Raw genomic sequence first — 27480 nt, 5'->3', positions numbered from 1 at the left:
CAGCAGCTAGCGCTATGCTGCTACATAGCTATGTCACGACACATGTACACCGATTGTCACGCTGGTGTTTGGTGAAGGGCGCCTCGTTCCGGTTTACCCGCGGGGATTGTTTGACCATACCTCACAACCCTAGTCAATTACGTTCACAATTGATGTTTTAGGCAAGGCCACAGTAGTCCAGCCAAATGTACAGCGACCTCACGGCCTGCGCATGCGGGCGTGGGATTCAACTTAAGTGAATATGGGTTGGGGAGGAGCAATTACAGGTTCCGTAGCTACTCACCACTGATGTTAGCCATGAATCTAACCGCTGAAATACCGCATCCCCTCCCAAGGAATTGGAACACGAATACAAAGACAAAAGTTCCCTGTACAGCCTCAACAGGCTGTTGGGGCAAGCGCTGTTATTGAGCACCTATTAAGGCTGTTATGGCGCACAATGCCTGCCCACACCAGGTGGTCATATGAGGCTGAGTAGACCTTGGGGATGCCCAGAACCGGTTCAGATGATCGGGTCGCACACCAATATATTTAACGTTTAACCGATTTATGCAGGAAAACAACGCTTAGTCGTAGGAGGATCCTGCTGCATTGGGTTTTCATTTGGAGATGTTCTCAGCGAATCAATGATGAGTTTATTATACAAGTCAGAGGAAATTGGAGCACCCGGAGGGGGTGAAACACTACCCCACCCCCCATACAGATGGAAGCAGATGGCGAGCCATGAGGTGACGGCATCTCGACGCCCCCCACGAAGAAAAGCGAACTTCATGTTTGTGCGGTGATCCACCAAAACCCCCTTGCCTCCACGGTGCTGGATTAGATGCCACGTGCACAAGCCACCACCGGTCACTTCCCGTGACCCTCGCTTGCCATCGCCCCTTGCGTCCGCTGTGAACACTCCAGCATGAGAAGCGCACCAGTGGGGCCACCGAGTACACGTAGCAGCTACTGGGTGAGCTGTGGGATGATCCTTTCTACGGTTCGGGGCAAAACATATGCGTGAATGTCCTCGTCAAGAGGCGCGCTGTTTCTTGGTTTCCTCCGACGTAGCGAGCGGCAGGCACCACGGTGGTTCGGAGATGTTAACTCCCTCGCCTGGTATGCAGGAGGACGTGGGTTCCATCCCGATGCTGACGCCTGCTGCAGTGTATTTGGAATTTGCGCGTCTCCCCGTGGTCACGTGGATTTTTCTCCTTGTCCAGTTTTTCCCTGCACATTTAGAAACGCGCGTTTAGAGTATTTGGCTGCTATAAATGTGCACGTGGTAAGCCACCTTGTCGAGGTCACTTCTGAAAAAAGAGTTGGATAGATCAGTGGGCTTCATCTGGTAAAATAAAATAAAAAGTCTAGATTTAGTTTAGTTAGGTGAAGTGTATGTATGTTCAACTTATTTCGCACCACGTACGTAGCCAACCGTGCTAATCGGAGGTGCGGTGGATGCCACATTCGTTTGTGAGATGTTCTTCAATCGTACATGAGTTGAAACGATCATAATTGACAACACAAAGATCTCTCGTATAGCTTTAACAGACTGTTGGGGCAAGTGCTGTTAGCGAGCACCTATGAAGGCCGGTACGGCACACGAGGGGGTGATTGGCCAGAACCACGCCCGGCCGCCTTTGTCTCCCTAGTGGCGATGTTTACACACTGCACCAAGTGCTCATTTGAGGCTGAGTTGACCTAGGGGAGTTCCAGGGCCGGTCGTCACTGGTGTTGGCCTTTGAGGAGGAATCGGACTTGGGTCGATGATTTCGTAGCGCAGCGCGCTAACTGCTACGCTATCACTTGTACACGTGCAGTACCCAATTTAATGTTGCTATGTCGGGTGGTGGAGGGCCTCGATGACACGAATTTGGTGAGATGATTACGCGGCTTCACCCAAACTTGCATTGTGAATCCGAGTTGTTTGTCCAACCCCAATCGCACTGTGGGCACGCGCCGCGTGTGGTGTTCGTGGTGGTAACCCCCCCCCGCTCCCTTCCGGTCATTTCCCCATCGGCTCCGCTTCTTTCATAATCACGGGGGGTAAGGATCGCGAGGCGCCAGCTGCGTTGTGTACAGCTGTGGCTGGTTCCTTGTGTGTCCCACGCTGACAACTCACGCACCCACACGCTGACATTGGCACACGCTCACTTACGCACGCTGGCATAGGTGGCGAGATGTTAACGAACCTTTCTTGGTAGACAGGAGGTTGTGGGTTCGATCCCGACCCTTGACGCCTGCTGCTGTATATTTTGAGTTTGTGTGTCTCTCTCGCTCCCCGTGGTCGTGTGGATTTTTATCAGGGATCTCCGTTTTTTTCTTCATGTTTTGGAATCAACGTCACGCGTTTAGAGGATTTGGCTGCTATACATTTCCACGTGATAAGCCACTTCGTTGAGCTATCGTGTGTGGCTAGATCGCTTCTGAAAAAGAGCTAAATAGTTCAGTGGGCCTTGCCTGGTAAAGTAAAAAAAATATTAACAATTTTTAGATCCGCACACGTAGACACTCGCTGTGGCGTGTCGACACACTCGCACGTTGGCACATTCACAGTGGCACACGCTGGCACAGACAACACTGCCATATATATGCCGGCATATTCACACACTGGCACAGATACACTGACACTCAGACACATTCGCCTTTGTGTCTCCAGTGGTGACTCTTACACCTCAACAGGTATTCATTTAAGGCTGAGACGACCGAGCGGAAGTCCAGGACTGGTAAGTCGTGGCCGGGAGTCGAACCCCGGTCCCCACATGCACAAACGGACACGTGCATTGGCACTGACAAAGATAAAGGCGACCGTGTAGCCTTGACAGACTGTTGGGTCAATTGCTGTTAGCGATCACCTTTGAATGCCGGCACGACACACGAGGGGGTGGGTGGCCAGCACCAACGCCACACAGACACGCAGACACAGACACACACAGACACACAAACAACAACAACAACCACCATTCGCCACTAAGTGGCAGTGACGTCACCACGACACTTGTGCCAGGCCATGTGCACCTTGAGGCCACGTGAAGTGTCGAACGCCCGCTGGCAGGTCACGAGGCAGACCCAGGTGCCACGGGTCGACTGAGATGACTGGCTGATGCACCACCTGTGCCCCCTACTGTGCCAACCTGCTGTGCTTTAGCCACCCGGCGCTCCGCTCGTTGTTGTGAGCGTCGCTCCTCCGCCCCTCCGTTGTTGTTGGAGGTCGACTGCCTCCAACTGCCCAGTAGCGTCCTTCACGAGCCTCCTCCACAGAGGCCAATCTTGACACTGCTGGTACCAGTCATCGGCAAGTCCACTCAGGTCCACGTCCTCCTGTACCACATCACTCCATCTCTTCTCTAGCCTGTGCTGCGCCCGTTTAGCCCCCTCGATCCGGCCGAACAAAAGCTGTTTCGGCATGCGGTGGCTGGGCATGCGGGCTACATGACCCAGCCAACGCAGACTTGCCTGCCGGAGGAGCTCACCGATGGGACCTTGCCCAGACACACACACAGACACACACACTGCCTAGCTGACACTCTCACTGGTACTGACACTGACGATTGACGAACACGCACAGATACACTGCCTAAATGACACTGGTGCTGACACACACTGCCTAGCTGACACTCACTGGTACTGACACTGACGAACACACACAGATACACTGCCTAAATGACACTGGTGCTGACACACACACTGCCTAGCTGACGAACACACACACAGATACACTGCCTAAATGACACTGGTGCTGACACACACGCTGACGCGCACCACAGCAGAAACTTCCGTGTACTCTGCGACTCTCCTCCCTCTCGTCTCTCCCTCCCGTCTCCCTCTCTCCCTCGTCTCTCTCGTCTCTCCCTCTCGCGTCTCTCTACTCCACAGCTCCCCGCCGTGCCTGCCCCGCCACTTCGACTCTGCGTGAGAGAGTAAAGCGAGGCCGCGGACGAGGTGAGCAGATAACAGGGCGAGGAGAGGGGAGAGGGGGGGTTAAGGTTAAGTGTAGAATGTGCTCCAGTGATTAAACGTGGCTCAGGGTTTGAATGGCAATCACGCTTTGAACGGGACTCCGGGTTTGAATGGGGTTTGGGAATTGAATGGGGTTCAGTGATTGGGTTCAGGGTTTGAATGGCGTCCACGGTATGAATGGGGTTCAGGAGTTGAAAGGCATTCGGGGTATGAATGCGGATCATGGTTTGAATGGTACTCGAGTTTCAAGACGATAACTCTCAGAGACCACCAGGATGAGTCTTTATCTGCAAGAGCGACCTCCTGCGGCGTGAGTCCGCCAGTAGGGGGCGATGAGTCCTGCTGCTGCTGCTCTGTTATCCCTATTGAGTAATGTACTGGACTGTGCTATGGTTATACCACCCGCAGCAATAACCAGGGCGGCCGCTGGTTTCGAACCGTGAAGGGTTGAGGGATTCAAGATTAGGAATTCAGGGGGAGGGGTTCGGGGTAGGAGTTGGACGAGGTTATTAATGGATCCCTCCTTGTAAGGCATTATCAGAGTTGAGCCGCTGGAGTTGGTAAGATGCCTTCAGAAGTTGCCATCTCTTGCTCTTCTCAGCACAAGGTGGTCCGCTGCTCTCTGTAGTATCCCTATCGCAGCACTACGTGTCAGCAGGGGGTTAGTAAGATGGACGCTAGGGAGACAAAGGCAGCCGGGCGTGCTGCTGGCCGCCCACCGCCTCGTGAGCGCCGTGCCGGCCTTCATCGGTGCTGCTCGCTAACAGCACTTGCCCCCGGCAGTCTGTGTAGGCTCCCACGTGTCTTTGTAAGTGTACAGGATGTGTGTTTGCGTCAATAGACATAAACCTAGGTATTTGGGGAGCGGCGTCTGTGTGTGTGCACTTGACGTCGGTTTAAATAAACGATCAGCAGCTGCAGCAATAGGGCGCCGGGGTGGTTAGGAGATGTTAACTCTCTCGCCTGGTGTGCAGGAGGTCGTAGGTTCTATCCCGACCCTGACGCCTGCTGCTGTCTATTTGGAGTTTTCGACTCTCTTCCTACGGTCGCGTGGATTTTTATTCGGATCTTCCGGTTTTCCCCTCCACATTTAGAAACAGGCGATTAAGAGTATTTGGCTACTGCTATAGATGTCCACGTCATAAGCCGCCAACTTCGTTGAGCTGTCATTTGTGGCCAGGTCGCTTCTAAAAAAGAGCTACAGAGCTCGGTGGGCCGTACACCATCAGAGCCACTAGCATCAACATCACCATCAGCAGTAATCATCATCACTATGAGGGTAACTCCTCCCACGTACTCATCCAGCGATCGTTCATTACACTAATTGGTGACGCAATCTGCGTGTCTGCAGGTGTTGTCACGTGATGGAGGAGAAGACAAGGACAAGGTATGGGGCCCATAGAGCCAGACTCAGGCTAATAAAGCGAGAATAAGACTCACATAGACAAAGGCTCACGGGACTCATCAAGCAGACTAAGGCTCACAGAGTCAGACCAAGGCTCACGGAGCTCATAGAGCCAGACTAAGGCTCACAAGACTCATAGAACCAGGCTAAGACTTATAGAGCCATACTAAGTGTCATAGAGGCAGACTAAGGGTCATAGAGCTCAGAGACAGATGAAGACACGGGGTTTACACAGACAGGAGCCAGACTTAGGCTCTTGTGTTCCACTGTATTCAGTGTGGATTTCGTAACCTTTGTATCTGTCCCCCCTCCCCCCTTTGTCCTCCCCCCCCCCCCCCCCCAGAGTCTTTAAGAAGAACAGCCCTAACGGGAAGGTGCGTGGTGAAAGGGGAGGGGGGAATAGGGAAGGAAGAGCAAAGTTCCTCCTCACGCAGCACGGGTTACGAAACCCCCCCCCCATTCCCTCCCCTCCTTATGCTCCCCTCCCCTGCCAAGCCACTCGGGTCAAAGTTCGCCGAGAGACATTAGTCGCCAAAGCGACCAGATTTACACGCCTTGACACCCGCGCATGTGTGCGCGCACCTATGCGGTAGTGCAGTGGTCAGTGCTCTGTGCTACGAACCCGGCGACCTGAGTTCGATTTCCCCACTCACGGCCAACAACACCGGTGACGATTATCTGGACTGGTCCTGGGCCTCTCCTAGGTCGACTCAGCCTCAAATGAGTACCTGGTGTGGTGTGTAAACATCGACACTAAGGGAGACAAAGGCGGCTGGGCATGGTGCTGGCAACCCACCCCCTCGTGTGACTTGCCGATCTTCACAGGTGCTTGCTAACAGCACTTGCCCCAACAGCCTGAAAAGGATTTTCGGTAGGTCTTTGTTTTTGTAGCGCAAGAACAGGTCTGCAGGTTTGCTGAGCATTTCTGTGAGGTCTTGGGGGAGGGGAAACCCCTCAACTCATGCAATAATCCTAGGGCAAGGTGGAGCTGACCCTGCTGGTGCTGCTGAAACTCAAATTTTGGAGGAAGTAGCTGCCCCTTTGTGAGTGGTTGGTTGAGGTGCCAACGGTTGAGGAAGTGTGAAGGGTGACCTTGAGCTTGAGACCTGGTAAAGTCTCGGGGAGAGATGATCTCCCAAGCGAACTGCTGAGGGAGGGTGGCATCTGTGTGCAGACTGACCTACCTGACATGATCACAACTGTCTGATCCATTGGAAGGGTTCCGCAGGATTAGAAAGATGCCCTGATTGCAACAATTACAGGGGTATCTCCCTCTTCAGTGTGGCGGGAAAGGATCTGGCAAAAATTATTCAACGTCGCCTTGTCAGACATGCTGAGGAGAAGCTTGCAGAGCTCCAATGTGGTTTCTAATCAGGCCAATCCTACACAGATGCCATTATCTCTCTCTGCTAGAGCAGAGGTGTAGGAAATGTCAACAGGACCTACATCTCTTCTTCATTAACATGGTTAAAGCCTATGATTCCATCAATAAGCCATCAATAAGCTTTGGGTTGTTCTTCGTGCTTTTGGAGTTCCAGACTGTCTGCTCACAATCTTAAAGACCCTTCATGATGGTGGGCAGGGCAGGGTAAATTTGCATGGCTGGGTGTCAGAGACATTTTCTGTTCACCTTGGGGTGCAACAGGGATTTCCTCTGGTCCAACACTATTTAACATCGTCTTTGACCGTATAGTTCCAGAAGCTTTTCATGGATGTACTGGTGGAATTTCTATATGGTATAGATGCAATAGGAGGCTCATCGATGCCTGGGTGCAGTCAAGGTGTAGCGAAGAGAAATACATGGTGCGCACAGTTAAGCGGGCGCAACAGAGGGCAAACAGGGGTGCGCATTGCAACATGAGGTTTGCAACAACAAACTGACAGTAGTTAAGCAGAAAAGCGGGTGCAACTGAGGGCAAACAGGTGTGCATGTTGAACCATGAGGTTTGCATAGACAAACCGCCAGTAATTAAGGGGAGAAGCGGGAGCAACCAAGGTCGAACAGGTGCTAAGCTATGACTGGAAGTTGGCGCCTAGGAGACGGGAGATGGAGGGTGATGATAAGAGATTAATGGGACAACTGGCGCTGGCCTGGCGGCAGCTTAAGTGGAAGCACGTGAGGACTCGGGATGAGCAGGGGGATATAAGTAGGAGTGTGTGTGAGCGAGAGTTGTTGCCGGGAACCAAGAGTGAAGACATATCGCTGCTGCCGCTCCAGCCATCAACGGGACCTCAACCCCCATGCCGTCGCCGGGCGAGTGTTGGCTGAACCCCCCGCCCGGGACAGACGGGTGAGCGGATCTGAGGGAGCGTAGGTGAGGGCAGCGATGGAGATGTGAAGTTGCTGTGTGCGGAGTTGCTGGGTGCGAAGCTGCTGTGTGTGGAGTCGCTGAGTGCGAAGACGCTGTGTGCGGAGTCGCTGAGAGCAGAACTGCTGAGTACAGGATAAGTGAGGTGCAGAATAGATCAGAGCAGGGAGAAGTTAAGTAGATGTGACCATACAGATAGTTATAGGAGTGCCTATAACTGGCGCAAGAACAGGTGGATAAAGTGTAAGCAGGTGACTTGTTACAACGTGTCGGTGTGAGTAATTTTTGAAGACACTGCAAAGGTATGGCACCCGATTGGTCAACCACATTATGTATGCTGATGATCTGGTAATTGATGCCTACTCTGAGGAGTTGGAGGTGCTGCTGCTGAACCTGGAGCATGCTAATAAGAGATGAGGTGCCACGGTTGCAAGATGTTAATTACCTCGCCTGGTATGCAGGGGGTCGTGGGGTCGATCCCGACCCTGATGCCTGTATATTTGCAGTTTCCATGTTCCCCCCATGGTTGCGTGGATTTTTTCTCTGGGTCCTCTGGCTTTTCCCTCCACGTTTAGAAACATGCATTTAGAGCAGTGGTTCTTAACCTTTACTGCAGCCTTGCACCCCTTTGGTTCTCAACCGAAAAAACATATATAATGTTAATAAATACATAGGTTTGATTAAACAAAGTAGTGTTACTTACGGTCCCGTGGCTATTTTGTGTTTTTTTTATTGTTTGCCTTCTAAAAAAATCTGGCCATGTCTCACACCCCCGAGAAAGGACATCTTGCACCCTCAAGGGATGCGTGCACCCCAGGTTAAGAAGAACCACTGATTTAGAGTGGCTGCTAGAAATGCCCACATGGTAAGCCACTTCGTTGAGCTATCATTTGTAGCCAGATCGCTTCTGAAAAACAGCTACATAGCTCAATGGGCCCTTACCTGGTAAAATAAAAAGTGTTATAGTTTAAATAGTTGAAGTTGCAATTGAGATGGGAGAGGAACTAGAGACGTTTGTGAAGCAATGAGATTAAAGGTTGAATTCAATCTTTCGTGACTGCAGGAATTCATATTCTTTTGGTCTTTTGGTAAAGTCACGTAGATAGGTTAAAATATTTTTTTTCAAAACTGCGACGTTTCAATCGCAACACAAGCGGTCGTCATCAGGACGTGACTTTACCAGAAGACCCAAAGAATAGGGATTTAAGGTGTTTGGGGCTTTCACGGAACCCCGAGCGAGAACCGCGTGAGGTTTTGTGTCCTCGGTACAATGCTGTAGGGGCGTCGGAGATATCGGGAGTTTGGGTCCTGACAAATAAACACATTGGATCGATAAGGGGACCAAATAATAATTGTGTGGTTTAGCGATGAACTCGGCCCAATGAATCTCCCTCCAGGTTTTGCGAGAGGAGGCGTTGACCGGTCTTGGGGTAAAGGTCACAGTAATGAAAGAGGTAGCTTGCAAGATGAAGCGCAAGGTGGAATGAGAGATCAGGATTCAGCAAAATCGAAAGTGGTTGTCGAGGTTGATTGTGTTTGCTGCCAGCGTGGTCTGAGGAGAGACACAGAGGCAAGCAGCCATCCAATGTCTCTGTGTAGGCTGTAGATGATAAGGAACTGGATTGATTTCTCTACACAGTCCCCATCTTCATTGTCGGAGTCTTTGTTCTTGAAATTCGAGATTGAGGTTGAAATGGGAATTGAGCCAAATGACAGGTTAAATTGTACGAGTAGCTGGTGTGGCAATAATAGCACTGAGAAGACAAAGGTGGCCGGGCAGGCGTGGTGCTATAGCACTCCTCGTTCACAGTACCAGCCTTTATAGGCACTCGATAAACAGCACTGGGTCCAACAGCCTGTGTATAGTACACGGGGTACCTTTGTTTGTGTCACCTGTGTACAGCTCACGGTTTACCTGGGCAAAAGGGACTTTGTGGATCACCTGGATCACGTGGACCCTGTGGGTGAGTGCCGGATGGGACACGCACTACTTCACCTCCTGACCTACACCGTTACCTCACCTGTACAGCAGAGCCGGCTACTCTCACCTGTACACACCTACCGGCTTTTGTTCCACGGCCCTTGAGCCATTAGTTCAGCAATGACATTAGTACCACACAAGATAGCAATTGCTACCAGTGATATTTTGAAGGTTAATTCTAGATCACGAATGTTGTCCTCGTAGCAGCGGATTTTGGCTGGCAATCTGGAACGCGCTTCCTTCCCATATTAGGAAGCCACCGGAGCGATGCACTTTGAAACTATAATGTAGTAACTCGTAACTAATCATCACGTTTTGTTTACGTGACAAACCTTACTAATTGGCTGCGTCGGGTCGTGGCAGGTTTAACGACACATTTATATTTACGCGATCCAACCCCAAAACAGCCTCTTATGGAGTGGCAGGGTCTGCCATCCCAGATGCTATTCTACCGGTCCGATATCACCTGTCTGTCACAGTGATGGGAAAAATATAAATAATTTACAAATAAGCAGAAGAATGTTACGTTGATATGGGTTACTGATTACCTGTTTCTCGTGTAATCGAGATACAAATCACCCATTACTCATGTAATGACATCACACATTGCAGATACAGATTACTTAAGACACTGCCCATATCTGCCTGTCCCTTGCCTAACCTTTTACCTGTCTCACCACCTCACCTGTCACCTGTGTGTGTTGTGTGTGCACAGACGGCGTCGTTCTGGTGGAGCCCGATTACCTTAAGGAGAGAAAAGGTGTTTCACATCGTTTCCCTCGCAACCCCCCAACCCACACCCCCACCCAGCCCACACCCCCACCCAGCCCACACCTGCCCCCACAGCGCGACCCACCACCATTCTGCTCCGACCGTAACACTCATTACGTTGCTCCCTTCACCTCTATCGCCGTCTCCTTCTCTTGTCCCCCCCCATTCCCCGATCTTGCCGTGTCCCCCCCCCGTGCTCACCCCAAGCTCCCCCCATGTCCCTTCGTGTCCTCCTATGCTCACCCCGTGTCCTTCCGTGCTCCCTCGCGTGTCCCCAGGGCCCCAACGACCTATTTCAACGGGGGTGGGGGGAGCTGTGCAAGATCCGACTGTGCCCCAACCCCCTCCTATCTCCCGACTCACTCTTACTGAAATAGCTACGGATGTTTTTAATCGGGCTTGGTCCATAGTAGACCACAGATAATTTATTATTACTTTTCACACCGTATAACAGTAATATGTAGGCTATAACTACCATATATGACTTTAGTTGTGCCGTGTATTGGGTTTAGAGGAAGACAGTTTTCAGCAGTGAAAGGATGTAAAGGTACAACACTCACAATTAAGTTATCGTGCGTCTTGCTTTCATGCGCATGAAAGTTATCAAAGCAGCCTGGTAGTGCTCAGATAACAAACACCAGCAGTAGCCCTACTAGATTTTACGCTGTGCATTTTTTCGGAAATATTGTTTCTTTCTTTTGTAACATGCTTTTTTGGCATTCATGGTTAATTGTTAGAATATTTTTTGTTTTAATATCTTTTTTAAAGATGTTTGTACTTGAGAATAGGTTTTCCCCTTTTTTCTGGTGACAAAACAGGTGTTAAGATGTTAAAACACCAATCTGAAACCTTTTACAAGGAATCATGTCTGCATTAATCACAATACTTGTGGTCAGAATGCAAACAAAAAACATACTCTGATAATATATGCAGTCTTTGAAACTGATTGGTCCACACCACACAGCTTTCTTTTGAGCCTCGTCTCAAACGGTGTTAGACCTATGCGTTGCACAATGCTGCAACACACCCGCCCGTGTTTCCCCGCTACGTGTCCCCGCTTCTTGTCCGCCCCCCCCCCCCCCCAGTGTTCGTGGCGCTGGCGTGCGTGTTCCGCTATGGCCGTGAGGATTTGGACGTCCTGGGTCTCTCCTTCAGGAAGGAGCTCTTCACACGCACCGCGCAGGTAATGGCACCGTGCGTGCATGCCGCCTTCCCAGGGGCACTGTAGTACTATGGTTGGGGGTGTTTGTGACGCGTAGGGGCCCAGTCGGCCACAAGGGGGTCCCGAATCAATAGATAAACAAGTATAATTACGTAAAAAAAATTTCATTCAGAAAAAAATTACGTGCGGTCTACTGTGGACCAAGCCCGATTAAAAACATCCTTAACTGTTTCAGTTAAAGCGAGTCGGAAGAGGGGGGGCCTACCGACGGATATTGCACAGCCCCCCCCCCCCCCACCTCGTTGAAGTAGGGGGTATGCCGGGGGGCCGCGTGTCTCATTCCACGCGAGCGATCCGAATTCTGATTTTTGTCAAACTTGGACTGCGACGCCAGCACACAAATGTCGTCGCGGGGATCAACTCGGCGCGACCGTGAGGGCGCCGCTGCGTCTGCTCCCCTACCCCCCCCCCCTTCCCACAGGTGTTCCCCCGAGATGGTGGCGAGAACGGGGGCTCCCCACCAACACGTCTGCAGGAGCGTCTCCTCCGCAAGCTGGGAGAGAACGCTCACCCCTTCGTCTTCCACGTGAGTTGCCGGCACCGTCGCGGCAACTTGGCCGGCGCCGTTACCACGGGAACAGCGTGACGCTAATTTACCACCTCCGTGATTGTTGTCGTCTGATTAGCACGGTTGGCTACGCACGGTGCGAAATGCGTTCAACATACATACACAAAGTGCTTGCTGCAAATTAACCACAATACCTTGATGATCTCGTCGAGGAACAAACTGTCACGTGAACTCCAGCCATCCTCGCTGCGGCTTTTGGCTGGTCATTGAACAAAGACGGGCACCGCATCACGCACTTTCAGATATGCTTCTATGGCCGTCTAGAACGCTCTTATGATTTATTCAGAAGCCACTGGAGCTATGTAATTTTAAATCATCTAGATTGACAAACTAATTTCTTTAAGACTAGTTTGTTGTCCTTCCCCTGCTCCTCCGATTAGTAGGGTTGGCTGCATACGGTGCAAAAGACGTTCAACGTACATACATGTGCTTATGTGTATGTGTGTACACGCGTGTTAGATCCCCCAAGACCTGCCGTGCTCCGTTACGCTTCAGCCTGGGCCAGAGGACACAGGGAAGGTGAGACCAAACACGCAGACACACAGACACATGGGGACGCACAGATAACAACAACCGCCGCTTGGTACGAAGTGGCGGTGACGTCACCACGGCGCTTGTACCAGGCTAGGTGCCCTTTGAGGCCGCATGAAGCATGGAAGGCTTGCTGGCAGGAGGTCACAGGATAGACCCTGCAGGTGCCATGAGTTTACTGACTGAGATGACTGGCACATGCACCACCTGTACTCCCCACTGTGCCAACTTGCTGTATTTTATCCACCTGGCACTCTGCTCATTTTTGTGAGCGTCGCTCCTCTGCCCTCCGTTGTTGTTGGAAGCTGACTGCCTCCAAATCGTCATTGGCAAGTCTACTCAGCTTCATATCCTCTGGTACCACATCAGTTCCATCTCTTCTCCAGTCTGTGCCCGTGCTCGTTTAGCCCCCTCTATCCGGCCGAACAAAAGCTGGATCGTAGGCAGACCAGCATAGCGAAGGGAGATCATGATCATGGCTGAGAAGACAGGAAGCTTCGTGTGGAGCGACAGACCAGGTAGTTTCCACACAGCATTGCACAGCCGATGAAAAGATGCTGCTCGACTGATTCAGAGTGAGACCTCTGTTGACAAACTAGAGCCGGTAATGAGCACACTGTTCAGGTATGGAAAAATCTCCACTTTCCACAATTGCCCCATCACCAATTGGGATATGTGGGAGTGGCACAAAATACCCAGGCAGATGCTTAGTTTTGGTGGGGCTGATGGTAAGGCCCCACCTCTTAGTGGCACGCTCCAGGTTCAGCAGCAGCGCCTCCAACTCCTCTGAGTGAGCAGCAATCACCAGATCATCAGCATATGTAACATGGTTGACCAAAAGGGAGCCATCCCTTAACCTCACCCGGGCATTGATCAGCCTCCCATTGTATCTGTACCAAATTTAAATTCCTCCAGTACAGCCATGGAAGGCTTCACAAACTACATGTCGAAATAGATGTAAAATAATATGGGAGCCAGAGGATATTCCTGTTGCACCCCAAGGTGAAAAAGGAATGGCTCCGACTCCAGGCCACATAGTTTTACTTGCGCCTGCCCACCATTGTGAAGGTCCTTCATGATTGTGAGCAGTCACAAGTGTGCATGACTGCCCTGGCCTAAAACCACATTGGGGCTCTGCAAGCCACTCCTCTGCGTGCCTGACCAGGCGATGTTGAATAATCCTTGCCAGGACCTTTCCCGGCACACTGAGAAGGGAGATGCCCCTATTACAGTCTGTGCGGTGCCCTTTCTTAAAGAGGGGGACCACCAGGATCACCTTTATTTCTCCTAATGATAGTGATGGGTGTGGCACTGCAAGTAACTTTTTTGATGGAGTTAAAGAGTTATTTGTGATCCCGAGCTACTGAGGCAGACTCCATCTCCTCAGCAATCCGTGACCGCCACCCATCCTTGCAGCACCGAACTGCTCTCCGAACCTCCTAGCGAAAGCTACGGTAGCTGTAGATGGTGGGAGTGGGCCTGTTGCTTTTTCTCAGCCAGCCGAAACACCTCCTCTGTCAGCCAGGGTCTCTGGGGAGGTTTGGACCGTGTACCCAAAGCAGCCATTGCAGCTGCATGAGCCATAGTCCTAAACCTCGCCCTCGGCAACAGGAGAGGGGTACGATGCCAACCCCAGCTGCAAGCGATGATGAAATTCTCGCTTGCAACTTTAATCAGCTAGCTGAGACCAAGCCACTGTGTGTTTGAATGTAGTCCTGGATGTACACCCACCACTGGAGTGGAAGAATAGCAGGTGCATCTTACAGATGACAAGCCGATGGCTAGTGGGCAGATCAACTGCATGGTAGGTCCTGGTTTAAAGAATATGGGCCCGCATCTGCTGTTCCGCCACTATATAGTCGAGCAGATGTTCTTCCTTGGACCCGGCATGCATCCATGATGTTGTGTGGATGTGCCGATGCTGGAACAGTGTGTTGGTAAATTTTGACTTAAAACTTTCGTGACTGCAGGAATTCATATTCTTTATTTTTTTTCGGTAAAGTTACATAGATAGAAAAATAATGAAAATAAAGTGAATAAAAATACCATGACGTTTCGATCACAACACAAGCGGTCGTCATCAGGAAAAGGGGTTAGCCTCTAAAGGCAAACTGTTTATGAAGGATAGGAGATTGGCGTAGCCCAAGTGTATCAGCAGCACCAGCAGCATGGGCGGGGCAGCAGTGCCAATGCAGCAGCAATGCCAATGCAGCAGCAATGCCAACGCAGCAAAGGGCCGCCAGGAAATCACTGTACCCCGCTCCATGGGCTGCACAAAAGTCTAGCAGTATCCTATCGTTGTTATTGAGCTGATCTGGCCCATGTCTTCTAATAACTCCAGACCAGGTGCCAGCATCATGACCCACTCGGGCCTTAAAGTCACCCAAGAGGATGACTATTCTGAGGGGCCACTTCAGCTAGCAGCTGTGACAGGTCATAAAAGGCATCTGACTCACTGGCGTTGCCTGCATCCCTCCGCTGATGTTCATCTTCAGTGGGGGCAAAAGTAACCACCACAACCACCACTCCTCGACGCTGGTTGGTGGGAAGACGAGTCCACAGTTTCCCACACCTCACATTATTTTGTTCAAAAGAAGAGCCACTCCCTATTATTTGGCAGTCTCCTGCCCGAGTAGAGAGAGGACTGTCCACAAACACACAAATACACACATGCAGACCCGCACACACATACTCGCAGATCCGCACATACACACAATGAGACACACACAGACCCATACAAACTCACACGGACAAAGACAAAGATCCCCCGTATAGCCTGTAACAGACTGTAGGGGCAAGTGCTGTTAGCGAGCACCTACGAGGCCGGCACGGCACGCGAGGGGGTGGGTGGCCAACACAACGCCCGGCCGCCTTTGTCTCCCTAGTGGCGATGTTAACACATCGCACCAGGTACTCTTTTGCGGCTGAGTCGACCTAGGGAAGGCCCAGGACCGGTTCAGATAATCGTCACTGGTGTCGGCCGTGCGCCGGAATCAAACTCGGGTCGCCGGGTTCATAGCGCAGCGCGCGAACCGCTACACTACCACACACAGACCCACACAAACTCACACGGACACACACAATGAGCCACACACAGTCCCGCACAGATACACAGCACTCAGATCCACCGCTCCCTCCGCTCCCCGTGTCCCCCACCCCAAGGCATGTGGCGTGGACTACGACGTGAAGGCGTTCTGTGCCACCAACCCTGACGAGAAGCCGCACCACCGGTGAGCCACCCTCCTCAACTGGAAACTGGTCGCAAGGCCATAGGGTGCTAGGCAACAGGTCGCTGAGTAAACTGATGCTAGACAACAGGTCGTTAGGTGAACTGCTGCTAAGCAACAGGTTGCTTCATAAACTGCCACGAGGCGCTGTTGCTAGGTAACATGCCGACTGGGAAACGTGCCGCCAGGCAACAATTCTTGGTGATGGATTGTCAGTGGTCAACGATCATCAAGGCCTCGGATCAACGTGGCGACCAACCGCCACAGCGACGGTGTTACCACGGTGACCCACTTCCCCCGGCGACCAGACACTAGGCCAGCTGTCGCCCTGGTTGCAGGAACTCGGTGTCGCTGGGCATCAGGAAGGTTCAGTTTGCGCCTCTGCGCTCGGGGCCACAGCCGGTGGCCGAGACGCGGAGGCAGTTTCTGCTCTCAGACAAAGCGCTGCACCTGGAGGCCTCGCTCGACAAGCAGGTGAGGGCCTCACCTGCAGGCTCACCTGCCTTCTCACCTGCAGGATCACCTAACTTCTCACCTGCAGGCTTACCTGTTTGCTCAGCTGCAGCCTCACCTGTCTGATCACCTGTAAGTTCGCCTGTCTGCTCACCTGTAGGCTGTCTGGTTACCTGCAGGCACATCAGTCTACTCACCTGCAGGCTTAACTGCAGGCTCACCTGTAGGCCCACCTGCAAGCTCACCTGCACGCTCATCTTCTTAATTGCAGGCTCATCTGCAGACTTACCTGTAGGGTCACCTTGGTTCACTTATAGGCTCACCTGAGGTCACCTGTAAGCTCAGCTTGAGGCTCACTTGGTTTCACCTGTAGATTTACACAGTTCACCCACAGGCGAATTAACGTGAGTGAGCGAGTGATGGGTGATGAGTGAGTGACATTGAGTGTGTTAGTGACGGCTGAGTGACGGCTGACCGATCTGTGTGCAGATCTATTACCACGGGGAGCCAATCAGCGTGAACGTCCGCGTGACGAACTCCTCCTCGCGCTCCGTCAAGCGCATCAAGGTGTCCGGTGAGGGGTGCAGGGGACACGCGGGGAGATACAGGGACACGCGGGGACACACGGGGAGACACAGGGAAACGTGGGAAGACACGGGGACACGCGAGATGTGGAGACATGCGGGATAACAGGGGGAGATACGGGGAGACACACGGACACGCGGGGATATACAGGAAAAAATGGGGATGTGGGGGCCAACGCCCGCCTCCCTGCTCCCTGTGAGTGGGCGGGGTGCGACGTCCACCCCCTCCACTCCCCCCTCCTCGTCGGCCCCCTCTCGCCGGGCCCCCACTGATCGGGTGATCGGCCCCCCCGCGCCAGCGCCCTCTCTGTAGGATATTGCTAATTGGCCAGCTCACCACCGCCCGGGGTTATCTCGCACGATCCCGCGTGGCGTGCACGCGCGCGCCCCTGAAGGCGCAAATTTCCAACACGCGGGTAACCACGCACGCCCCTACAGGCGCTTATTTTGCACACACGCGTGCATAAACATGCGCGAGCGTCGGCGAGCAGGTTTAAAACACCCCGCCCCTGCAAAATCCAGGGTTACGTGACGTCATCCTGCGCAGCCAATCGTGCACCTACCTTTCGATTTTCGAACGTTTCACAGCCATTTTCAAGGCATTACGTCACACTACCGCCCCCCCCCCGTCTATTGTCTCCGCGCCCACATTCCTCAGCCGGTAAACCCTGAGCGGCCGCCCGGCTCAATACACACCCACGGTGTCCACAGGGATTTCTCTCCCACCTCCTCGTCTGCACTGCTCACGTAATATTTTGCCCTGGCCCCTCCCCCATGCTGTGAGCATCTCATTGCGGTTAGCCCGGTGAGCTTCTGTGCGCCCATACAATTTTAAGCCAATGAAAGGGGGGCCGCAATGTAATTTGGCCTGGGGGGGTCGGCCAATCTCCTGGCACCGGGAAACCATGGGACATCCCCGCTAGGGGCCCTTTGTATGAAAACCCATGGTGCCAGGCAATCCCCCATCGGGACCCTACGTGTGTGCGTGTGTGCGGCATGTGTGTGCGTTCAGGGCAGGGTCGCGGCGCTTGCAGAGTGGCTCCGCGGTCGTGGCACCACAGGGACACACGGGGACACACAATGAGACACAGGAACACGTAGGAAGCCACGGGGACATGCGGGGAGATTTCGGGACATGCGGGACACGTGGGAGACAGGGACACACGGGAACACGCGAGCAGAGACGGAGAGATGCAGGGACAAGCGAGGACACACGTGGAGCTGTGGGAAAACAGGGGGGGGGGGGCAGGCAGGGAGATGTGGGGAGAATGGGGATACACGCGGGGAGATATGGGGACATGTGGGAAAACGCGAGGAAACACAGGGAGAATGGGGAGACACGGGGGCACGTGGGAGAAAGGGGGGGGGGGCACACACGTGCGAATATAAGGGAAAACACGGAGACGTGTCCCCGTGTCTCCCCCAGCGCTATGGTAATGTCACCGCCGCCTAGTGGCAAACAGCGGTTGTTGTCTCCGTGTGTGTGTACCTACCTGTGTGTGGAGCGGTAGCACATTGGGTAGCACTCGAAACTACGAACCCGGCGACCCGAGTTTGATTCCCGGGCAACACCAGTGACGATTATCTGAACTTGTTCTGGGCCTCCCCTAGATCGACTGAGCCTTAAATGAGTAAAAATATCGCCACTGGGGAGACAAAGGCGGTCGGGCGTGGTGCTGGCCACCCACCCCCCTTGTGTGCCGTGCCGGCATTAATAGGTGCTTGCTAACAGAACTTGCCCCAACAGTCCGTTGAGGCTATATGGGGGATCTTTGTCTTTGTGTGATTGCACTGGTCCCTACGGTCTTTGAAGGCTACGTGGGGGATCTTTGTCTTTGTATGAGTGCAGTGCGGCAGTGCGCAGACATCTGCCTGTTCAGCACGGCTCAGTACCGGTGTCCCGTGGCGGCGGAAGAGGCAGAGTGAGTGACACGGCTGGGCACACCACAGCCACGCCGTGGCCATGCGCAGGCGAGGCTGTGATGTGATTGTTATTGTGTGCCTGTGATTGTGCGGCTGTGATTGCAAGGTTCTTGTTGTGTATTGTGATTATGCGGTTGTTGTGCAGCTATGATTGTGTGGTTGTTATTGTGCGGTTGTTGTGCGGTTGTTGTGTGGTTGGAATTGTACGTTTGTTGTGCGTTTGTGATTGCGAGGCTGTTGTGTGGTTGTTGTGTGGTTGTGGCAGAGAGACGGTGGGGCCGGGTGCCACGCTGTGCCGGGAGTTCCGCCTGACTCCGCTCCTCGACAACAACCGCGACAAGCGCGGCCTGGCGCTCGACGGACAGCTACGCCATGGCGACACCAACCTCGCCTCCTCCTCCATGTAACCTCTGCACCACCACCGCACTACTACTGCACCACCACCACCACCGCACCACCATCGCACCACCACCACTGCACCACCACCGCACAACCACAGCACCACCACCACACCACCACCACACAACGACAGCACCATCACCGCACCACCACCATTGCACAACCACCACCACAGAACCACAGCACCATCATCGCACCACTACCACAGCACCGCCACCGGATCACCACCGCACAACCACACAACCTCGCCTCTTCCATGTAACCACCGCACCACCACCGCACTACCACCACACAACCACGGCCACACAACCTCGGCCACACAACCTCGGCCACAAAACCTTGTCTCCTCCTTCATATAATCGCACGACTACCACTCCTCCAACTCTATAAACTAAACAATTTTTATGTTACCAGGTAAGGCCCACTAAACTGTATAGCTCTTTTTTGGAAGAGAGCAGGCTACCACAAATAATTTCCCAAATGAAGTGGCTTATCACGTGTAAATATATAGTAGCAGCCAAATACTCGAAACGCGTGACGTTGATTCTAAATGTGGAGGCAAAAACCGGAGGACCCGGAGAAAAATCACTTAAACCACTGGGAGAGAAAGAGAAACAAACTCCAAACATACGGCAGGCATCGTTAGGCTGAGGATCGAACCCACTACCTCCTATATACCAGACGAGGTAGTTAACATCTCTTAGCCACCGTGGTGTTGCCAGTGCTATTGTCCCTCCAATATCGTTGTGCTTTCGTCCCTCCCCCCACCTCGTCGTGCTGTGGTCGTCCTCCCCACGTGGTGCAGAGTGAAGGAGGGAGTAAGCAAGGAGTTGCTGGGGATCGTCGTCTCGTACCGTGTGAAGGTCAAGGTCGTGGTGGCACGCGGGGGGTAACGGACGGATACACACGCATACACACAATAACCGCCATTCGCCACTAAGTGGTGGTGACATCACCACGCCATGTGTGCCAGGCCATGTGAAGAAGCCACGCGAAGTGTCGGAAGGCTCACTGACAGGTCACCGAACAGACCAATGTGCCATGGGTTGAGTGAGAAGACTGGCAGATGTACCACCTGTACCCCCTACTGTGCTAACTTGCTCCGTTGTAGCCGCCCGGCACTCTGCTCATTGTTGTGAGCATCGCTCCCTCTGCCCTCCCTTGTTCAGGCCAACCTGAATGTTTCTCACCTGCGCAGATGTTCCATTAGAGGGGTCATCGTTTCACTAGCATAGAGAAGGGAGGGCATGATTGGCCGAGAAGACCCGAAACTTTGTGTAGAGTGACAGACCAGGCAGCTTCCACATAGTATTACCCAGCCAATGAAAATATAATACCGCCCAACTGATTCGGAGTTAAACCTCTGTCAAACAAGAGCTGTTCATAAGCACACTGCCAAGGTATGTGAAAATCTCCACTCTCTCCACAATTGCTGCATCACCAATGGGGAGCTGAGGGGGTGGAGTGTTTGATGGCACGTAATATCCAGGCAGGTGTTTAGTTTTGGTGGGCTGATGGTAAGACCCCACCTCTTAGTGGCACACTCAAGATTCAGCAGCAGCACCTCCAACTCTTCCTCTGAGTGAGCAGCAATCGCCACATCATCAGCATACATAACATCAAAACATGGTTGACCAATAGGCAGCCATCCGTTGACCACACATGGGCATTGATGAGCCTCCCAATGTATTTGTACCAGATGGAAATTCCACCGGTACAGCAATGGAAAGCTTCTCAAATTACATGGTCAAAGACGATTTTAAATAGTGTTGGGGTCAGAATAGTGAAAATTGCTCTGACACCCACATAGCTTTACCTGGCCCTGCCCACCATAATGAAGGCCCTTAATGAGTGTGAGCAGAGAGTCGGGGACCTTGAAAGCACGAATAACAACACAGAGCCCAGGCCTATTGATCGTATAATAGGCCTTGACCAGGCCAATAAAGCAGAGATGTAGGTCCTGTTGGAATTCCCTACACCTCTGATGTAGCAAACGGACAGAGAAAATGGCATCCATGCATGAGGGAATGACCGTGGCCGAGAAGACCTGAAGCTTCGTGCGAAGCGACAAACCAGGTAGCTTCCACACAGCGTTACGCACCGATGAAAATATATTGCCACTCGACTGCTTCATAGTGAGACCTCTGCTGTTAAACTAGAGCCGGTCATGAGCACACTGCCCAGGTATGGGAAACTCTCCACTCTCTCCACAACTGCCCCATCACCGATTGGGAGTTGTGGGGGTGGAGTGTCCGATGGTACAAAATACCCAGGCAGGTGCTTAGTTTTGGTGGGGCTGATGGTAAGGCCCCACCTCTTAGTGGCACGCTCCAGTTTCAGCAGCAGCGTCTCCAACTTCTCCTCTGAATGAGCAGCAATTACCAAATCATCGGCATACATAACGTTCTCTTTGGTTCTTTCGGTAAAGTCATGTAGAATGAGAATAAAATAATAAAATAACACAATAACATTCTCACGACGTTTCGGCCAGAACGCAAGCGGCCGTCTTCAGGTGAAAGGAACAGACCTGTCGGGACGACAGAGCTTCAATGAACAATGGCTATGTTAAAGTCAAAACCTACACATCCACAGAGGCAATTAGTAATTTAGCATTGAAATAGCTAAGGGATTAGCTTGTGACTGGTCACAGAAATAGATGTTAAAGTAAAGGCCTACACATCCACAGAGCTTCAATGAACGCAGTTAAGATTCGTAGCGACTTTAAGCTCGTACATGGACGCCAAAGGGGGCTGCAACAACTCAACTGAATCTTAACGTTGTTAAGATTCGTAGCTTAAAGTCGCTACGAAACTTAACAGCGTTCATTGAAGCTCTGTGGATGTGTAGGCCTTTACTTTAACATCTATTTCTGTGACCAGTCACAAGCTAATCCCTTAGCTATTTCAATGCTAAATTACTAGTTGCCTCTGTGGATGTGTAGGTTTTGACTTTAACATAGCCATATCCGTGACCAGTCACAAGCTAATCCCTCAGCTATTTGATATGTAAACCCCCTTTGTCAAGGTGCCTCACTTCTCCCAACCAGCTTAAAGTCGCTAAAATATCTTAACAGCGTTCATTGAAGCTCTGTGGATGTGTAGGCCTTTACTTTAATATCTATTTCTGTGACCGATCACAAGCTAATCCCTTAGCTATTTCAATGCTAAATTACTAATTGCCTCTGTGGATGTGTAGGTTTTGACTTTAACATAGCCATTTCTGTGACCAGTCACAAGCTAATCCCTCAGCTATTTGATATGTAAACCCCTTTTTCTTCTTTGGTTCTTTCGGTAAAGTCACGTAGAATGAGAATAAAAAATAAAATAACACAATAAAATTCTCACGACGTTTCGGCCACAACGCAAGCGTCGTCCCGACAGGCCGCTTGCGTTGTGGCCGAAACGTCGTGAGAATTTTATTGTGTTATTTTATTTTTTATTCTCATTCTACGTGACTTTACCGAAATAACCAAAGAAGATGAATCCTTGCAGTCACGAAAGCTTTAAATCGAAAAGTAAACCCCTTTGTCAAGGTGCCTCACTTCTCCCAACCAGCTTAAAAGTCGCTACGAATCTTAACATCGTTCATTGAAGCTCTGTCGTCCCCACAGGTCTGTTCCTTTCACCTGAAGACGGCCGCTTGCGTTGTGGCCGAAACGTCGTGAGAATTTTATTGTGTTATTTTATTATTTTATCCTCAATCTACGTGACTTTAACGAAAGAATCAATGAAGATGGATCCTTGCAGTCACGAAAGCTTTAAATCGAAATACATAACGTGTTTGCCTAATAGGGAGCCATCCCTTGACCGCACCCGGGCATCGATCAGCCTCCCATTATATCTATACCAAATGGATACAAAGACAAAGATCTCCCATATAGGCTTAACAGAAAGTAGGGGCAAGTGCGGTTAGCGAGCACCTTTGAAGGCCGGAAACAAACACACGCACACATGCACAAGCACTGTGTATTTCACAGATGTACTAGACATATTTGAAGAAGAGCTTCATAGCTCATCGGGTTCCTCCAGTCTAAATAAAGATTTTGATTGTGTATATGCATGTAACTAACTAAAACACTACTTTTTATTTCACCAGGTAAGGCCCACTGAGCTATGCAGGTATTTTTCTGAAGTGACATGGCCACAAATGATAGCTCAACGAAGCGACTTATCACGCGTACATTTCTAGCAGCCAATACTGTAAATGCATGTTTCTAAATGTGGGGGGAAAAGCCGGAGGACCCGGACACAAATCCATGTCACCACGGGGAGAGAAACATGCACATTCCAAATATACAGCAGGCATCTGGGTCGGGATCGAACCCACGACCATCCTCTATATCAGGCGAGGCAGCTAACATGTCGCCGCCGTGTGTCTCAGGGATGCCCTGGTGGAACTTCCCTTTACCCTGATGCATCCCAAACCCAAGGAGGAGGAGGGGAGTGGAAAGAAGATCCCAGCTCCCCCGGGTGAGACCAGATCCCCCATTCTTGGGTCTGTGTATGGTGCCTGTGTGTGTGTGTGGTGTGTGTGTTCTGGTGCGTTGTGTGTGGTGTCTGTGGTGTGTGTGTGGTGTCTGTGGTGTGTGTGGGGAGCGGTAGTGTAGCAGTTAGCGTGCTGCGCTACGAACCCGGCGAGCCGAGTTCAATTCCCACTCACGGCCAACACCAATGAAATTTATATGAACCGGTCCTGGGCCTCCCCGAGGTCGACTAAATCTAAAATGAGTACCTGATGGGAGTGTGTAAAAATATCGCCACTGGGTAGACAAAGGCGGTCGGTCGTGGTTCTGGCCACCCACCCCCTCGTGTGCCGTTCTTAGGTGCTCGCTAACAGCTCTTCCCCAACAGTCTGCTAAAGCTATACGGGGATCTGTTGTTATTGGTGTGTGTGTGTGGTGTCTGTCTGTGTGTGTTTCTGTCTGCAGTGCGTGTGTGGTGTCTCGGATGTGTATGGTGTGTGTATGTGTTGCATGCAGTGTGTGTGTGGTGTTTCTGTGTGTGGTGTTTCTGTGTGTGGTGTTTCTGTGTGTGGTGTTTCTGTGTGTGGTGTTTCTGTGTGTGGTGCGTGTGTTGAATGTGGTGTGGTGTCTCTGTGTGTGCGGCGTCTGTATTGAATGCGGTGTCTGCGTGGTGTCTATGTGTGTGCAGAGGAAGTGCCTGTGGAGCCGGATTCAAGGGACCTCATGGAGTTTGACTCTCAGTGAGTTCCACACCACTGACAGACACTTCCAACCACGTCACTCCCCTATCTCATCTATCCTTCACTGCGCAGTAGTGTTGCGATTAGCGCGCTGCACTACAAACCCAGGGTCCCGAGTTCGATTCCCATTCCCGCCCAACACCAGTGACGATTATCTGAACGGGTCCTGGGCCGCCCCTAGGTCGACTCAGCCTCAAATTAGTACCTGGTGCAGTGTGTACACACATTGCCACTGGGGAGACAAAGGCGGCCAGGCGTGGTGCTGGCCACCCACCTCCTCATGTGCCGTGCCGGCCTTCATAGGTGCTGCCCGCTAACAGCACTTGCCACATCAGTCTGTTAAGGCTACACGGTGGAACTTTGTCTTTTTGCCGCACAGTGACGATGACTTTGTGTTTGAGGACTTCGCTCGCCAGCGCCTGGTGGGAAACACGGAGGACGGCTACACCTGCTAGGAGCCGACTCGTCTCGTCACGCACATACACGTGTGTGCCGCGACCCCCGATAACACGCGTGTGTGTGTACCGCGACTCTCCATCACATGCATGTACTGAGGCCCACCCTCCCCTCCCGCCGTAGTGCTGGCGTTCATTCACGATGTGAGGGCCTTGAGTCACACGCGTGATTATTCATGTGCCAGGCCCCCCGACACATACACCTCGCCATTGTTGTAAGTGTTGGGGAATGCTCAGTGGTCATGAGTCCCCAAACCTCCATTGGCACTTGGGGGTTAAACGCAGCGGGGCGGTCCCCAAGGCGGTCAGCGGCACCCTTGAGCCGGTGGCATCAGGAATCCATTTGTACCGACATCTGGCGATGACATTGAGATTTTGTGATAAGATTTGGCGATGATGAGATCTGATGATGATGGGATAGACCGAGTGCAGACTGAAAAACGCCCGGGTTTGGTCTTTGAAAATGGTTGCAACAACTCACTCACCTACCAAACCCACTCCTTCACATATTCACTGACTCATTTACTCACAAACCCACTCATTCACTCACCCTCACCCATTCACGCACCCAGTCATTTACTCATTCACCCACTGACTCAGTCACCCACTCAATCCACGACTCACCCACCCACTCACCCACTCTTCCAGCTAATGGCTCGCTCTTCTGGCGATGTGACAACAGCACCGTCGCTCTCCAGAGCTGTGGTTCTACTCATGATTTGACGCTGCTGCTGCTGTGGTGGAGGACTTGGTGTTCTGCACTTCTCGTACGGCTCCACGCCTTTCCTTTTTTAGGCCCCGCCCCTTCCCTGGGTCGTGGTGTGGGTGGGAGTGGGGCGGCTTCATGACCATGATCAGAAGCAACGGCACGGTCATAGATGGGCACTCGTCTTGCCACGTTGACCCCGCGGGAATTCCGCTCTCCCCCACGGCTGCCGATTGGGAATTCGCTTCTGTCATTCATTTCGGTCCGTCCCCTATCAATGCCCCCACGATTCTCCACTCTGGAATCCCCTCCCATTCCTCTGGCATCCGCGTAATGGAACTGCGCACAAGAGCATTGGTGGTCTAATGCGCTCTACACACATATATATCCACCGCACTCCCACTGCGAGGACTCGCTTAGCGAGACGCTGACCGCTTCGTCTCGCCCACAGCGTATTCAACCATCACTGCGGGTCACAACAACATACCCACCCACTCACACATTCCACACTCACCCACATATTCACACATCACCCACTCATCCACCCACCCACACAACCACCCATCCACTCAGCCACCTACTCGCCCACTCACCCAACCACCCACTCACACATCACCGACTCACACATCACCAACCCACTCAACCACCCACCAACTCGCACATCACCCATTCATTACCCACTCAACCACTCACCTATCAACCACCCACGGACTCAACAACCCACTCACACATTACCCCTTCACTCAACCACCCACTCACACAGCCACTCAACCACTCTCTCACACATCAACCACCCACTCACACATCACCCACCCACTCACACATCACCCACCCACTCACATTAGCCACTCAACCACCCACTCACATTAGCCACTCAACCACCCACTCACACATCACCCACCCACTCACATTAGCCACTCAACCACCCACTCACACATCACCCACCCACACATTAGCCACTGAACCACCCACTCACACATCAACCATCCACTCACACATCACCCACCCACTCACACAACCACCCACTCACACATTAGCCACTCAACCACCCACTCACACATCAACCACCCACTCACATTAGCCACTCAACCACCCACTCACACATCAACCACCCACTCACACATCAACCACCCACTCACACATCAACCACCCACTCACACATCCACCACCCACTCACACATCACCCACCCACTCACACATCACTCACCCACTCACACATCAACCACCCACTCACACATTAGCCACTCAACCACCCACTCACACATCAACCACCCACTCACACATCAACCACCCACTCACACATTACCCACTCAACCACCCACTCACACATCACCAACTCACGCACACATCACCCACCCACTCACATTAGCCACTCAACCACCCACTCACACATCACCAACCCACGCACACATCACCCACTCACACATTAGCCACTCAACCACCCACTCACATCACCCACCCACTCACATCACCCACCCACTCACACATCACCCACCCACTCACACATCACTCACCACACTGCAAGTTATCTGACTTCTCCCTCTGCTTCTTTCCTCGCTCTGCTCCATGATGGAGTCCCCCTCCCCACAGCATCATCATCGTCTCTTCCCCCAAGCTCGTAGAACGATAACATTAAGAAACACGTTTACTGTTATCCGTTTACAACTTTGAAGAGTGCTGTTTGTTGCTGGCCCACTTGGTGCTTTGGGCCAGCGCTCGTCCACTGCGCTTCAAGGCCCTCACGTGAACCGAATTCTCCGCATCGTAAATAAAACTGCGAGCACTTTTCTGTCTGATCGTCG

The 27480-nt window shown here is 52.1% G+C and overlaps 1 protein-coding gene across 2 annotated transcripts; it reads left to right on the top strand.

Moving 5' to 3' along the window:
- Window positions 1-1878: 1878 nt before the first annotated feature.
- Window positions 1879-27463, top strand: LOC116956271 (beta-arrestin-1-like). 2 transcript variants are annotated; one of them, XM_032977734.2, is made up of 18 exons: window positions 1879-2708; window positions 3859-3924; window positions 5294-5329; window positions 5691-5721; window positions 9560-9620; window positions 10353-10397; window positions 11494-11591; window positions 12052-12156; window positions 12658-12717; window positions 15892-15959; window positions 16295-16430; window positions 16899-16983; window positions 18843-18915; window positions 19182-19319; window positions 20121-20204; window positions 23696-23784; window positions 24466-24517; window positions 24897-27463. In XM_032977734.2, the coding sequence occupies exons 3-18, from the start codon at window positions 5307-5309 to the stop codon at window positions 24970-24972; spliced, it is 1224 nt and encodes a 407-aa protein (XP_032833625.1). In that variant the 5' UTR covers window positions 1879-2708; window positions 3859-3924; window positions 5294-5306; the 3' UTR covers window positions 24973-27463. The 2 variants fall into 2 exon arrangements, with proteins under 2 accessions (XP_032833625.1, XP_075910282.1); XM_076054167.1 differs by lacking the exon at window positions 1879-2708 and having other exon boundaries at window positions 3370-3924.
- The last annotated feature ends 17 nt before the right edge of the window (window positions 27464-27480 follow it).

The sequence above is a fragment of the Petromyzon marinus genome, chromosome 64 (assembly GCF_048934315.1).
Source record: "Petromyzon marinus isolate PM22_M1 ecotype Great Lakes invasive population chromosome 64, UKy_Petmar_22M1.pri1.0, whole genome shotgun sequence".
NCBI lineage: Eukaryota > Metazoa > Chordata > Hyperoartia > Petromyzontiformes > Petromyzontidae > Petromyzon > Petromyzon marinus.
The sequence above is the reverse complement of the archived record's forward strand: the minus strand, read 5'-3'. Positions and strand labels throughout refer to the sequence as shown.

What these genes read in the sequence shown, in the direction of transcription:
- LOC116956271 (XM_032977734.2), top strand. Translation starts at nt 5,307, where the DNA reads ATGGAGGAGAAGACAAGGACAAG. An exon ending in GAGGAGAAGACAAGGACAAG is followed by an intron (nt 5,330 to 5,690) that starts GTATGGGGCCCA and finishes CCCCCCCCCCAG; the next exon opens with AGTCTTTAAGAAGAACAGCC. An exon ending in TTACCTTAAGGAGAGAAAAG is followed by an intron (nt 10,398 to 11,493) that starts GTGTTTCACATC and finishes CCCCCCCCCCAG; the next exon opens with TGTTCGTGGCGCTGGCGTGC.